The following is a 15396-nucleotide window of genomic DNA, read 5'->3' on the forward strand; positions in this document are numbered from 1 at the left end:
TGTTCACTTTCGTGCATCGCCACAACAGTTCCTGATACCATCCCTGTGCATTCCACTGTTTCGGCGTGTATGTGAACACATTTGGGACTAACAGGGTTTACTAGAATCCCACCACTCCACCACAGAGTCACCGCAGTAGACGTTAGATGAGCGCTGTCGCTCTGCGGCACTTGTTTAACAATTGTCTGGAATTCATTGATAGTGTTGGTATTTGTAGTCGACCTATAGAATTGTAGGTCATGCTCTTATTGACTTGCGGTGAACTAGAAGAGTGCATTTTGCTCATGTCTTTCGTGGTTGATTTTAGATTCGACAGAACAATGCAAGATATCGTTTACAAGATGGTACCAAATCTTCAAGAGAGTGAGTTACTCCATACAAGTAATTTAAGTCTAGTCGATAACCTTTTTGAGATGTTGCTATCATATTGAATTAATGTTATTTATGCTGGGGAGTGCATGAAGATTGATGGTGATATTGTACGACTGGTTTTCGTATGTCACTCGTACACGTCGGTCGGTACTTTACAGTGCCACAATATGATGAAGTTGTGATGGTATGTTGACTATGTAATTTACTAATAACTTGATTGGTTTCCTACGTGATTTGTCATATTAAGATTGATAATTGTCATCAGATATGTATATATTATCCGACTGCATTGTGCGGCCCATCTATTTTATCGATACGTTATCGTAAAAATTCTTACAAGCCTCACTCACACGTTTTGGTCACACAGAAGAGACGAAGCGTGAGCGGGAGTTTTTCCGGCGGCGAGGTCTGCCATATGTCAAGTCGCCGCCCCCTGGTGGAGGCAACGACGAAATCCTGATGAACCAACTGGCTGTCAACGACGGCAAAGATAAGGATTATCACAGAAAAGACGAGCAGGTAACATGTTTTTTAGTATTGTCCATGTGGCCTCAGCTTCACTCATGTAGTACTTTTATGTAATACTCGCACGTTTTTTTATCACGCTCTGCCTCTGTGAGGCACGAATGATCCACGCATGCGAATGAAATTCTGACTAAGTAATATCTATTAATGGGCTAAAATGGCGAAATACGAAAACCACATGAGTAGCTTGTGCTAGAGTTGGCGATTGATCTGGTTAAGATTGGAACGTGGGGCGAGTTCTTTTGTTATGATTGATGGCATAGCGAGAGTGATGATGTTCATGTACTCGCGGTAGCAACAGAGAATGCTAATTAATTGTTATCTAATTGGAATGAATGTATGGACTGGGTCAAATGTGGATATAAAAATCGAAATATAGATGTAATATAGATATCATGAAATTATAATACACTTATAATATCAGAAGTATATGATTAATAGGTCATTTCTACTCTACTACATTATATGCATATAAAATATATCATCCAAAATAAAAAAATATAATATAAATATTGAATATATAGCTAAGAAGCGACCTGTCAGAAGTGAGTTCTTTAACCTTTGACTGACCGCTTTGTTACCAGGTCAATGTCTGCCTGCAGTGTACGAAAGGTTGCCAGCTAAAGGGATTGAAGAAACGATACATCCGCGTATCGTCGCACGCCACAGTGACGCATCTCAAAAAGTTCGTCTCGAAAAAGCTGTTCAGCACCATCGATAAATTCCAGGATGTAAGAACTTGTGCCACGTTTGTTCCAATGAAAATGAAACACGCATGCACGCACACACGCACGCACGCACAGCTAGATTCACTATCTATCTATCTTCCTTATTAGCTCGCCTTGACATCGTCAAGATGAGCTATTGCCATGGGGTGTCGTCCGTCGTCCGTCCGTCCGTCAACATTTGGCTACGGTCAACGATAACTCAGGAACCGTTTGACCGACATGTTTCAAATTGCATATAGTTGTTACTCCTATGGGAGAGGTTTGAACGTCCTATTTTTGAGTACGCCAGTCGACCTACTTTCGAGCGACGTCCACTTTTTGGCAAAAGTGGAAATGGCCATAAGTTCAGGTTCAACGGATTTTGCTCAATTCTGGTATGTGAATGAATAAGGACTGGCCCCAAAACATATCACACGGGTTTTTATATATTTTTTAAATTATGCAAATTAGGTAGATTTTGGCAATTTCACTATGCATTTCAGTGTCTGCCTACGGTCAATGCCATCAGATTGTATGCCAACAGATCTGAAACGTTTATTTTCGCATAAAAAAATTACTCATATATCATCATTTTCAAGAGTATATAATGGGAGATATGCTATATAATGGGAGTTCTCCCATATATACTCTTGCTTTATATATCCTCCCCCTTTTCTATCACACCCAAGGTGAGCTACAGTGTCATTGACACTTTCATTTTATATTTATTACATTCGTTACGAGTTGAGGTGGGTTTCAACTTTGTTTGATAATACTGACACTAGATGGCAGCGTTGTAGTTATGCTAACTACAAATGGTCATATGCTAACTATACTATGGTCACAGTCATATCTATGCTTAAACTAACTGGTCAAGTAATGAGTCAAAAATAGTGAAGAAATACAAGTTGGCTGCTAAAATATTGCTTTGTGACAAATGGATTTGCAAGGAATTTCCGTCTTAGGCTGGAGAATATCATATTTTGGGTACTGCAGTTGGTGTATACAATGTGGTGCTTTTGCAGGTTGACATTTTGTGCAATGAAGAACTATTAGGCAAGGACCACACACTTAAATTTGTCTGCGTGACTCGGTGGCGGTTTAAGGTATGTTCCTTCACAGTCGTATGAGGTTTCCTTGTTGAATGCTTGAATGTTCACTAGGTAGATATGCTCCTAGTGTTGCTCATAGGGTCTATGTCCTCCAGGCTACTGCCGGAACGTACCCTGGTAACTATCTGATATGGTTAGGGTTATGGTTAGGGAGTAGGCGTAGGCGACTCCCTAGACTCGTTAGTGGGGTAGGCGAGGTACGGTCCGGCATATTAGATAGTTCCAGGGTACGTTCCTGCAGTACCCTGGGTGACATAGACCTAGTGTTGCATTGTTCACTCGTTTCCTAAGTTACTTGGATTTCATTATCTCTGTTTTCTTGATTCTTCATTTTATCCCGTTTCCATGTCTATGCTGCATTTCCTCATTCACTCGTTTTCCAGGGTCGCTATGTTTCATTGTTCTCTTGTTTGTTGGGCCTATCTTGTTTTAGCCTTTACACATTTTCTGGGGTTATTTACTCCAGATACGTCTCCTCTTGTTGTGTTACGAATAATGAATGAGGTTAAATATGTCATTCTGTCACAGCTGTAGAATTTTAATTGTACTATAATTATTTAAATTCAGATTGATAACTTAATAAAGTGTATGAAATCAGCATCAATCTCTCTTGCAGGAACCACCTTTGCTCTTGACATATAGGCCAAAATTGGACATAAGAAGTTAGAACAGAGCTTTATAAAGAAGGTTAGCAAACCTTGCAACTGGAGAGTGAATGTCAGGAAGTTGTGTAAATACTGAAAGTGCCGAGTTGTGGCAGAGGTGTACCCATAAAGTACTACCAACATGATATAGCTATATCTGTACATTATTTGATCATATTGCATTACTTTTTTTTTAAAGACATGCTAATTTATTAGGAAGAATTGTTATAAATGATCATGTTACCATAATTATTGCCAGGAGATAGATGAGTGATAGTCCCCTATTATCTTACTCCTCGTTTTACTATTTAAAGATGAGCACGAGAGAAGTGATTAATCGTCCTTTGGTTTGTTAGCCCATACTAGTCCCAGAGACTAAACATTTTTACTGGCTTTTTTCTATCGCCACTTGTCTATAATGTGGAATGGTGTCAAGGAACGTGCATGGATATGGTCAGATGCACGTGTAAGGAAATACAAATGTGAATTTAGTTGGACTTCCGCAAGGTAGCGGCGACCCCTTTCGTGAGCGTACCCAGGCCGACCCAACCTGACTGGGACTGATCCAGGCTAACCTTACCCAGACTGACCCGACTGAGACTGATCTAGGCTAACCTTACCCAGACTGACCTGCATGAGACTGATCCAACCCCTAATGACCTGATTTAGAGTGACCAGCCAATAGTCACCTGTGTCTGTTGGCAGCAGGTCGTTGTCGTGTCGAACCTCTAGACATACTGTACTCACCGTTCGACCTGACTTTTCTTTAATGCGCCCATGGGGTGTCTCACTAGTCACCGATGCCCTGAGCGTATTTAGACCTCACACCCGCGTTGGTCGTTTCACGTTGGTGAGATCGTGTAACAGTTACCGGGTACGGCCACCCACGTGGCGCGCTGGGAATGACTGGTGACGGAGGCGGCAGGTATCTCATCGTATGGCTACGACACTCCTGCACTAGCCATCAGTTGGATCAGCTGAGAGCTTCTCTTTGAACTGCATCTTGAAGGTCGTGGAACTAAGTGGACCAGAATGCTTCTAAGCTCAATATGTGAGCTGGCTTGATGTGTTCTATCCATGGTGATTTCTATGCCATTCGATGGGAGAGCTTTAGTAATTTCGTTGCACAAGAATGATCGTCTGTCTATAGTGATTGGTTACCAACTGAAAATCCAGATTCGTTCGATATTCCCCTACTGTAGATCAGATTCCCTTCGTCGTAAGTCCATAAATTCGTCGTGATAACGCACGTTTATGAGTTAAATTAATGTCCTACAACTCCATGCATTAGCGAACGCGTGCAAGACAGGTTGTGAACCATCGACAAGCAAGTAATAGGGGATTCCGAGGAAATGCACATATATTTTTAAGATACGTGTCCGTGTCCCTTTTTCTGCAAGCGCAAAATCAAGGGTCTACTATGGAAGAAGGTGAGGAGTGGTATTATTTTTTAAGGCCACGAGCAGCCCTGCACTGTCATGGGGAAGGTGGGGGGGGGGCTTCATGCATGTAGCCGGTCCCCGTCTCGATAAAGCGTGACCGCCACAAGATATTATGAGTGGTGGCACTAGATTGCTCATAGCCATAACAGTAGTTTCAGTGACGCCATCAGGCTAGGTATGAAACACTAATTGTGTTGGCTGTAATATACCAATCATGTTTGCTTACCATAGACCATTAAACCATGTTAGCTGATGTACATAAAAACTGTTGAATGACTTTGTCATTTTAGTTTACTGGTAAATAGACAGGAATAATTGATTTGTGCACTTTGATTTATCAGTAAACCTCTGGATGTACCTCGATGCTTTCTACTAACATCATCTTTGTAAGTCTGTATATTGTGTAAATAGTTTTGAAGAATATAACATGGTGTTTTAGAATCGATTCGTCTTCTGCTTTAAAAATTAAACAATAACCGCATGTAAATTATTGTTCATTGTTATTCTCAAGACATTGACAAAACATGATATATAATAGGATCTTCAATAAACCAACTGGAGAAAATTCTGAAGCAATCAGAACTTCACTTTCCGAAAAGTGTAGTTATAAAAAGTTATTTTAATACGACCACGCCATATTGCACGAACATTGACAACCAAGAAGTATATAAACCCCATGTGACATGATTTCCTACTAAATAACAAATAAAACTTCTTAAACACAACAATATTTATCAGTCCGTGATTCCGTGATTTTGAACATTGGGTAGGTAGATAGACATACTCTCCATCACTGTTGCTGGAAAACTCGATACAGTGCGAAGGCAACATCAAAAAGAGTTTCCAATTGAAATTAGTTGTCAGCTCCTAGAAATGAACACAATTGTACACAAATACACAACAAAGAATTCCACGATTTTACAAGATAACAAGACGTAATTTTGACAATGTTAGTGGGTTCACAATCATTCATCCCATTATTTACAAGAACAGTAAAAAACATTCAACCAACCAGGCGTGTAAACAGAAAAAATGCCACAAAAAAACGTCTTAGACATGATTACTAGGGCTGTAACGATACACAAGCCTCTCGATTCGATCCGGTTCTCGATATTAGCCTCTCGATTTGATTCCTTCGATTCGATTCCTAAAATATTGAAATGTCATCTTATTTTTGATATTTTCATTATTTTGCAATACGGGGAAAAATATCGAGGATCGGATCGAGGGAAGAGAATCGCGATCCGATTCGATTTCAGTGGATCGTTACAGCCCTAATGATTACTCCTTCATCGACTCATGAAACGAAAGCAAAAATGGCAACAATATTTTCAATGTTTGACTGCAAGTTAAGGCAAAAAATTCTGATCTTTCTTGCAATTATTATGGCCAAACGAGACTCTCACAAATATAAAACAAGGTACAATGTGATACTCAATTTATATAAACTACAACCTGTGTAAACTGAATCTGTCCATTCCAGTCCCAGTCTACGATCATTTATTGCTTCTTCAGTCTGTAGTTTAACAGGATGGGTATATCCTATAGCACAAACAAAATGAAATTAAAACAATTGAATTCATCAAATAGAAACCACTGCTTTTCCATTTTACACCCATTTAACGCAAGTGAGGGAGATCTATGATAAATTTACATGTATGCACAATGAACGACTAGCAGGAATTGCATTACTGCTACAATACAGGAGTTTACATACAACTGCTACGCACCTCTTTTTCATCGTACGCAGTTATCACCATTAACTTCTTCATGGGGGTATCCTGGTCCAGAACCATGCCACTGCATAGTATCTCCAGCTGCAGTTGAAACAAGTTGTCTGCTAAATATCTACATTAGCCATGTTAGCACAATTTTAGCTATCAATACTACCTGCATGATCATAATGAATCAATTGTGGATGAATTACCACCTGCTTTCCTCAAACTAGTGTATACACACATAACACTGGATGGTCTCTCTCAACGTATGTTCGCAAAATATATCGCAAGCCCATAATGATAATCATGGTTGAGAGTAAAGGTCTTTGTTTCTCAGAGTCATACACATAATGGCTGACCATCTCTCAACACACCGCGTAATGACGAATGACGCCTGTTTGCCTCTCCCCACACGACGCGACCGCGCAGTTCCGGCACTCACCTCTCTCGTGGGAGGTAGCAGAAGTTTCCTTCTGAGTAGCTTCTCCAACTGCAGGGCCCTCGTTCGCACGGGGCAGCGAACAAACTTCTGCAGTATCTTGGGCAGCTCCGCATCGTTGCTGAAAGAGAACGACGGATCGGAGGGAGCCAATGATGAGATTTGCAAGCGATAATAACAGAGGCAGTGCGAACGCGATCGCACACTAATGCAATATATGTTACTGACTCAGCATGGAAGGTTTCAGTCGTGAAGCACTGGCTTTATGACATCTAAGAATAAACTTTAGTTAATTCTCCACAAGTGCCACTGAGCGACAGCGCTCACCTGGCGGCAGGTGTTCTGATGCTAAACTCACTGGTAAACGAATGAAGAACACCCTCCCATCACCGCGTTCGCGCTCAGACCATATATCTAGGATACTACTAATACAGATCTAAAATCTATGATAGCTAGGCTTTGCTATACCGGTAGTACAGTAATAAAGATACAGCTGTGTAACTTTAATGACTTTGCTATATTAACATGTTATCATGGATATGCGTCGAGCGCGAGCATAGTGGTGGTTGTGAGGGGAGAGTGGGGGGAGGGGGCTCTAATAGCAAAAGCAGTTGCCGCGAGATGGCGCGTGCAAGTGTCATCAACAATCAAAGATGGCATCACCCTTCGTGCGTGATAACCTCACTCCATTGAGTTGCTGAAATCCAAGTATATTCAAGCAGGCGAGAATTTTGCTCAGCTGTGAGTTAACACATCTGCATTACAGGTTGCCAGGCAATAATTATGATTAGAATAGTGCCAGTTCACCCCCATGCATGCGTAATGGGCTGCCCCCATGTTTTTGCCTACCCACGCGAGCATTCAGGGTTCATTACAGTGTGCTAATACAGAGTGCTACTCAGGGTGCTAATACAGACTGCTTTAGAAAATAATATGATTTAAGGAGCGTAAACCTTGTTCAACAACCATTTGCCTTTGCAATTGAACTGTGCAACTGTAGCCTCACATCCACAATAGCAAAAGCAGTTTAGTCCTTTGTTAACAGTCAACAAATCCATGTTTAACCCTCCTCTTGAGGGTCAAAAGGTTATCCGACACTTACTCTTCGCATGTCAGCAGAAAGTACATTTCATGGTCCTTTCAATAAAGCCATAAAAATGCTAGGTCACCGCTGAAACAAAAAAGTTTCAATCGCTCTGTCAGACCATGTCCTCAGAAAATGTCTAAAATCTGCTCCGTGCCCCATTGACCTTTGACCTGTGACCTCCAATTTCAGCACAGTGATGGCTTTTCCTACCATGATGCTATACACTGACTATCACGAGCCTAGGTCGAGCCGTTTAGATTTGTGCCGCAATTCTGCATTTCCTCCTTATACCTTAAGTTAAGGAGGGAATGTTCCCCCTTCTTTTACACCTCTTGCCCTTTGACCTTTGACCCCCAGCTTTGACATCCCAACTCGTTTTTGGATTACCCCCCCCCCACGTCCCGAATATCGTGTCCGTATGTCGAGCCGTTTAGATTTGTGCCCAAATGTTGACGGACGCACGGCAGGACGGACGCACGGATGCACGCTCATGCGATTCTACAAGCTGCATCTGACTATGTCAGATGAGCTAAAAACAGACAATGTTCATTAGGATGCAAAACAACTCCAAAAAAAACTCACCTAAGAATGAGTTGAGGGATAAAACACGTACTTTAGTATTCTCGTTAGTTAATGAGTTTATGGGTTTTACTTTTCATTGCAACTCACAATTTGTTTGTTTTCAGGATTTACACTAGATCAGTAAGCAATTATTTACTCACACTAATATAAGTGCAATGTAATATTACTGACCTTTATTTATTTATTTGTTTAAATACACAAATAACTTCACATCAGTTTCAACATTGTAATAATTCTTGTAATAATCGTTGGACTTGTGGTCTACATTAACTTCGTTTTGCCTAGGCCACATATCAATGTAATCATAAACTAGAAAGGGCAGTTGTCGCCAACTACATGTATCCCCCGTGAGCTAGTATGAATGAAATATCTCTGTAAGGACATAGAAGGTAGGTAAAGTTAAATAAGTCACAAAGACAAAGGTTTGTTACACAACTCATCTGCCTGAGATGTGCAAGTATGTTAAAATTGGTTGCCTTAGGGGTTTTGGTACGCGACACACCTTCTCCCTAAGCTGTGTAAGTATACGAAGTTTGCTCGCGCTAGGTCAATTAGGGGCCGAGTGATAGAGCGGAAGGGAAATATGATCAAGGTCAATGTCAAATAAAGGTTGCAGTGACCTGGTTTCGGTACGCAACACACCTTCTCCCCAAGATGTGTAAGTATACCCAGTTTGGTAGCACTAGGTAAATTAGGGGCCGAGTTATAGAGCGGAAAGGATATAGGATCAAGGTCAATGTCAAGGTCAAATAAAGATTGCAGTGACCTGGTTTTGGTACGCTGCGCACCTTCTCCCCAAGATGTGTAAGTAGACCATGTTTGGTCATGCTAGGTCAATTAGGGGTCGAGTTATAGAGCGGAAGGGAAAGTGTCTGCGGCGGCGGCGGCTGGACAGACATGAAACCATAGTATCCCCGCCGACTTCGTCGCGGACTTATACTTCTTCGTACAATAATAATAATAACAGTAATCATAATAATCAATACAAATGATGTCGTGCCACACCATGCATATTTAAGTATAGGAGACTGTTACTTATACAGTACATACCTGGATGGCTCTATGCGCAGACTCACTTGCTTGTCAAAACAGTAAAAATGGCCTCTGTGCAGAGTAGGGGCTGGCCTGGCTAGCTGATCAAATGACTGCTCTGCTGAAATGTGTAGTATTTTAATGTATAGAACACTGGCTGCAAAATATATAACATTTATACATACTGCATTGATAACAATTGCCTTTGAAGCATACATTTTTCTGGGTTTGTTGTCAGAATCATAAATAGCTGTTACTTTTCTGACACCGGGCCCTTGCAACGATCAGAGCAAGTGAGTGATGAATCATAACAATCACACGTTATATTTAGAGATGAGATGTACCTCTATGCCCAAGCTGAGAAATATCACAAAATATTCTGCACCTAATTATGTGACAACAAAATGTTGAAATTTCATATAAAGGTTTGACTGCATCCTTAATTGCATGTTTTCTATCATAGTTTTGCAACTTATTACAGCAATTCCATGGCATACCAGATCTATCAGGTCGCACGTGGCCCAAATGCAGCCCTCTGGTCTGGTAGAATATCTTCTGCCTGGCTTGCTCCTTCTCATACAAACGTGGCACAAGTTTGTACACAATATCCTGAAGAATGTGAAACCCAATTTTACATAAATACTCATGCCTATCACTCATTTACACAGACAAACACCCGTCGAACATGCATTCATTCTATTCCCACCCATTTGATATCACCTCTTGCAAAACATCGACTGCAATAATATCTGCTAAATTGAACTTCTCCTAATAAGTGTTACGAGGGTGATAAGAGAATATGGAATCTATACCTGCATGACAATGTCCAGCTTCAGCTTCAGTAGAGGCTGTGTCTCATGAACCTTGACATTGCATGACGGACAATGTTTTCGTGTCTGCAGGTATTTCACTATGCAACTCTTGCAGACTAGTTGCACAAACAGAAATTAAAACACTTAAAGCACAGTCAATGCATATACTTTAGAAAGGCGTACGTCAACCCCTGAACAGTGCATAACCAGACACAACTTTAATAAATTGCTCACTTTTTTTTGCAGATTTAAACATATCTCAGTTGCGCTAATGACTTGCTTAGCCAAGTTACTTCACAGTGGTACGTGGATGCATTATGTGACACAAAGTTGAGTCCACTCCTTATCAATTAAAACAATAAAATAAACTCACACGTGTGCAGACACTCTGTAATTGTCGTCGCATCAATGAAGTAACCAGCACACAGACTGCACACAATGTGGGGATTTAGATCTTGTATGCGTAACGTCAACTGCAAAGGGTCGGTTTAAGCAATAATATGTATTGTATAATGAAAAGGATAAAATGTTATCCCAAAATGTGCCATTGTAAGCGTTTGTGCACCTAACTTAGTTAGAACTTAGCAGTGCAATGATGAAGGCATTTATACTGGGTACTACCCCGCACACAACCTACCTGATATTGTACGCCAACCTCGTTGTGACCTCCAAGAAACTTAATTTCGTGGATAGCAGCGCTTTAATGTTAGAGGAAAATAGTGAGGTAAAAATTTATTTTAACTTTGAATTGAAAACTAAATGTTTTAACTTTGCATTGTTATGCCAATAACTTCACCCCTATGCACAAACTGCAGAAAGTTTTCTGTCCTCATGCCACTGGACGATCTGCAGCCCGGATATACGCGCGAAGCGCGAACAGCGCCCTCTGGGTACTACAGAAAGCCGGATAATCGGTCAATTGAGGAGTTGTGGCAATTGCAGAAGCCTTTCGACTCTGCACTTAGGGCGAGAATAAATCCGAGTGCTCGTAATTGGTAGTTTTATGGTGGGCGCTTTAGGTTTTCCTGTAGAAAAGCGATTTTCAATTTATTGAATTTTACGCCCTGAACTTATTCTCGTACATATGGCGTCCCATAGATGGCGCGACGAGGCTCTCTTCGAGGGATTTTCCACAGAATTTTCCACACCAGCCATCTTAGGACCCCGCAGGCCTCAGTGATTGATGGTTGTTTAGACTGAGAACTGCCACTAGACGTTCTGTGGAAAACCAGCAGCCGTATATGCAATATGGAATTTGATATGTCCTCTTGACCCCGCGCTGCCCGTGGCGACGGCACGTCGTGCGAGCACGTGCTGGCGTGGCCGTCGCAGTTTTTACACGTAGCTAATCGTACAACACGCCGCCACACTGACACACAAATATATATATGCACATGTTTTTACGAAGACGGCGGGCGGCACATTCCAGCCTCCCTCCTCCCCCGCGCTCACGTGGAGCTGGCTCGGGGAGTTTTTGCGCCGCCGTGACTTTCGTAGTAAATAGATTTTGTATTTATTTAGCATTACATTTTATTGAAACGCTGCAAGTACAGTGCAGTGCTGTGCGGCAGCATTGATGCATGTATATAGATACCTTATTAACCCGTGGCGGCAGAGCGAGCGAGAGCGAGAGAGAGAGAGAGACAGACTGTGGGGAGTGCGAGAAAGAGAGAAAGATAGTGGGAGAACGCCAGATAAGGTACGAAAATACGGCAGGTGACGGTACGACGGCGAGGATGTACAAACGCGTGTCAATCCATAATCGGAAAGCCCCCCCTCCAAAGCCGATGTAGCCGAGCCGATGTACGTGTCCCGAAAACTGCGCGATGTTACGCTGCCCGCTATACGCATTCGCGCGCCCGCCTTCCTTCGGCGCGCGAATGCGTATAGCGGGAGCTATAGCTATACATCCCGCGGTCGCGTGCGCCCAGTCCCGCGGAAGTGCGCGGCTTAACCGCTTTCGGCGGTCGGGGAACAACGCATCTTTTGCGCAAGGCCATCTTGTATCCGGTCTCTCTGGATGTGATCTATGCTGTTGGCCACAAGAAATGATGGCATGAAATCTCTGTTTAATTTGTAGACAGGTGTGAAGTTATTGGCATAACAATACGAAGTTAAAACATTTTTTATCCACAATTAAAGCCCTTGCATTCCTACAGCAAATGAGGTGTAGGTGGATTGTCACTATAGAGTTGGCATAGTGTATTAGGTAGGCTGTGTGCAGGATATAACACACTACGCCTTATACCTTCTACATAATACATACCTGTGTTTAACTCATTAATTTATAAAGTTCAAGAAAATATATTAATGGGACATAATGCTGGATAATTTTCTTTCTTCCCTCTATGATGGCACCATAAGTTCACAGCTATATTAGAGTCTGAAGGGCATGCAAAAACAGCTGCTCGGCTGTGTATAGGTTTTTCCTAGCATGTAGGACGCGGCTAGGGTTTACCATAAATGGTCTGGTCAGCATACACAGCTGCTTCCTCCCCTCTAGTGCTGCGTACAAAAATGTACTGATTGCTAAACAAGTTTTTATGTCCATGCAAAATGTATGCACGCTTATGTATATTTCTTCACGTGCATGTCTAGACAATGCATGCTCTCAGTCTCTCTCTCACTCTCGTTCTGTGTGTGTGTGGGTGCGTGTGTGCGTCCGTCCGTGCGTGCGTGTATCACTGTCCACATCTCTCCTGCTCTTTTCTCTCCCTCTCTCCATTTCCCTTCTTCGTTTTCTTTCACCTCTCTCTCTCTCATGCTTGTTGTGTGTGTGGCTGTTTTTGCCTGTCTGTCTCTCTCTCTCTTCCTATATAGCTATATAGACCTCAGCTCTTTCCCTCCCTCTCTCTCTTTCTTGCTCTCTCTTATTCTCTCTCGGCACAGCGACACCCATATGCAATCTTCGTGACGTCACAACGGTCACATAAGCGTTTACACTGTAATTTTGCTCTCTGCTTCACTTATACAGTGAAGCAGAGAGCAAAATTACAGCCTCTTTTTCTTGCTATTTTCTTCTCCTCCCCTCCCTATCTCCCCACTCTCTCCTTCTCACTCTGTATCTCCATGTCTGTCTCCCTCATGCACATATACGTACGCATGCACGCACGCACACAAACTTCATTCCGTTCCCCCTCCTCAGTCCTCTGCCTGCATGCAGCATTGTATACTGTTCTTCGTCACTAAAGCACGATGAAAAACACAAACACAGACAGCCACCAAAGCTTATGTATGCTTATTATGTGCACGTATAGTATACTAATGTGGTTTGAATTATTTCCTTGGCGAGTGTCTGCGCTGTTATTAATATTACTCATTTGATCGGGATGTCAATTTTGCTAGGATGGGACCCCCATAAATTACTCATTTTACTGCTCAAACGAGTACTATAAGCACACTTTTGTGCTGGAAAATTATTAAACAGCTTAAAACCTACGGGTTTCACAGTTACGTCCTCTTCCATTGTTCATTAATAACCATTATGTCATCTTGAATAATAGGATTCTATCAAAAACAAGAAATTTCGGTAGCTGGGCGCTGCCATCTTTGTTTTTCCAAATACAGCTGCGGACGTTTATGCCTTTAGTTCTAGATTCTCCCATTATGTGGCAGCACTAAATAACGAAGCTGCATGCGCTGGCTTCATTTTCAAGTTCACTTTCTTCCGCTGGTGAAGTGGCGTCTCTGGTGGCGTCATAGAAATGAATAGTTAATCTAGACTCGAGTATACTCGTCACGTATTAATATCTGGGTTTTTTTATTTAAAGTTAAAAATTAAGTTAAAAGTTAAGCGACCAAGTTAAAAATTAAGGGATGATGAGCTGAAAGGGGGGCGTAGATACCGAGGGGTGGGGGAATCCCCCACTGTGTAGGATGGCGTGTACAATCATGGAAAATGGGGAAAAATTTCATATTTTACAGACAATAAATACTGAACATTTATCTAAAAATCAGTCATACTCTCCTAATGTAATTATTACACAAATGGATATTAAAGGGAGTTTACTCTAGGTTCTAGGGTTATTTTCAGCTAATTTAGGTTATAATTACGCTACATAAAAAGTTTCATGGTTCAATCACCATTAGAAATATTTTTTTTAATGTTTTAAAACTAACGACTGAACTAAAACTAAACTGAACTAAAACTGAACTAAAACTAACCAATTGATTGGAACGACGGTGGCGCCACTCAACGCGCACGATCTGATAAGTTGCGCAAAACCACTTTCCAGCCAAGGGCTATACAGACCGAGTGTGTTTCTTATTTATTTCTTTAAAAGCAAAAGGATTGTAATATCTTATAAACGACATATAGTTTCAATTATAATATGGATAAATTTGCCCTAAAATGAATATCGTTCGGTTAAATAGCATTTAGGTATAAATATAATTGCACTTTTGTGATTAGCTCTCGGTCTGTACATAACGTGCAAAATAAATTGCCAAATACGCAACTTTTTCGGGGTGGCAGCACGGTCGCGGGTGTCATGGCGCCGTTCAAATTTTGTAGCGTTGATGTGTAATTAATTATAACAATTAAATTAGGTATCTGGTAACAAATACATGTGGGTATAGACGATTTGTTATACAGTAAGTACAGTTGTATGCAGTAAAATCCTAGAGGCTACTGCCCCTTTAAGTGACATATATACATCTACTGTAAAATGTCTGTAACCCGTTCCAAGAATGACATTATATTTTATAACCTGTATGATACAGGCGGTATGTTCCAGTTCCGCTTCACTACACTAACCGCCTGTACCCCTTGCTTCTTCAGCGCGCTTCGCGAACGAAGAAATCATCGCGCCCAATCAGAGAGCTGTAACGGAACGGGCCAATCAGCCAATCAGCGAGCAGGCTTTTGCCTGACGTCATTTCTCAAGTTATTCAAGTTGAATTTATAACTGCAAATAGTGCACGC

General features: G+C 41.5%; 2 protein-coding genes across 4 annotated transcripts in view; one reads left to right on the forward strand and one right to left on the reverse strand.

The window, feature by feature from the left end:
- The window catches only part of LOC106809534 (polycomb group RING finger protein 3-like), an 8849-nt gene extending 3023 nt beyond the window's left edge, over window positions 1-5826 (forward strand). The window contains 5 exon segments of the mRNA XM_014812630.1: window positions 301-363; window positions 740-891; window positions 1482-1628; window positions 2630-2710; window positions 3333-5826. Coding sequence (XP_014668116.1) covers window positions 301-363; window positions 740-891; window positions 1482-1628; window positions 2630-2710; window positions 3333-3383 — 494 coding nt within the window. The 3' untranslated portion in view covers window positions 3384-5826.
- A 471-nt stretch (window positions 5827-6297) lies between these two features.
- LOC106809533 (polycomb group RING finger protein 1-like) lies at window positions 6298-14033 on the reverse strand. Of its 3 annotated transcripts, none has more exons than XM_014812628.1 (8): window positions 13912-14033; window positions 10846-10945; window positions 10473-10588; window positions 10158-10269; window positions 9679-9778; window positions 6963-7080; window positions 6533-6619; window positions 6298-6344 (listed from the first exon to the last, which is right to left on the reverse strand). In XM_014812628.1, the coding sequence occupies exons 1-8, from the start codon at window positions 13936-13938 to the stop codon at window positions 6303-6305; spliced, it is 702 nt and encodes a 233-aa protein (XP_014668114.1). In that variant the 5' UTR covers window positions 13939-14033; the 3' UTR covers window positions 6298-6302. The 3 variants fall into 3 exon arrangements, with proteins under 3 accessions (XP_014668114.1, XP_014668113.1, XP_014668115.1); XM_014812627.1 differs by having other exon boundaries at window positions 9679-9781; XM_014812629.1 differs by lacking the exon at window positions 10846-10945 and having other exon boundaries at window positions 9679-9781.
- Window positions 14034-15396: the final 1363 nt, after the last annotated feature.

This window comes from Priapulus caudatus, unplaced genomic scaffold (genome assembly GCF_000485595.1).
Source record: "Priapulus caudatus unplaced genomic scaffold, Priapulus_caudatus-5.0.1 Scaffold361, whole genome shotgun sequence".
Lineage (NCBI taxonomy): Eukaryota > Metazoa > Priapulida > Priapulimorpha > Priapulimorphida > Priapulidae > Priapulus > Priapulus caudatus.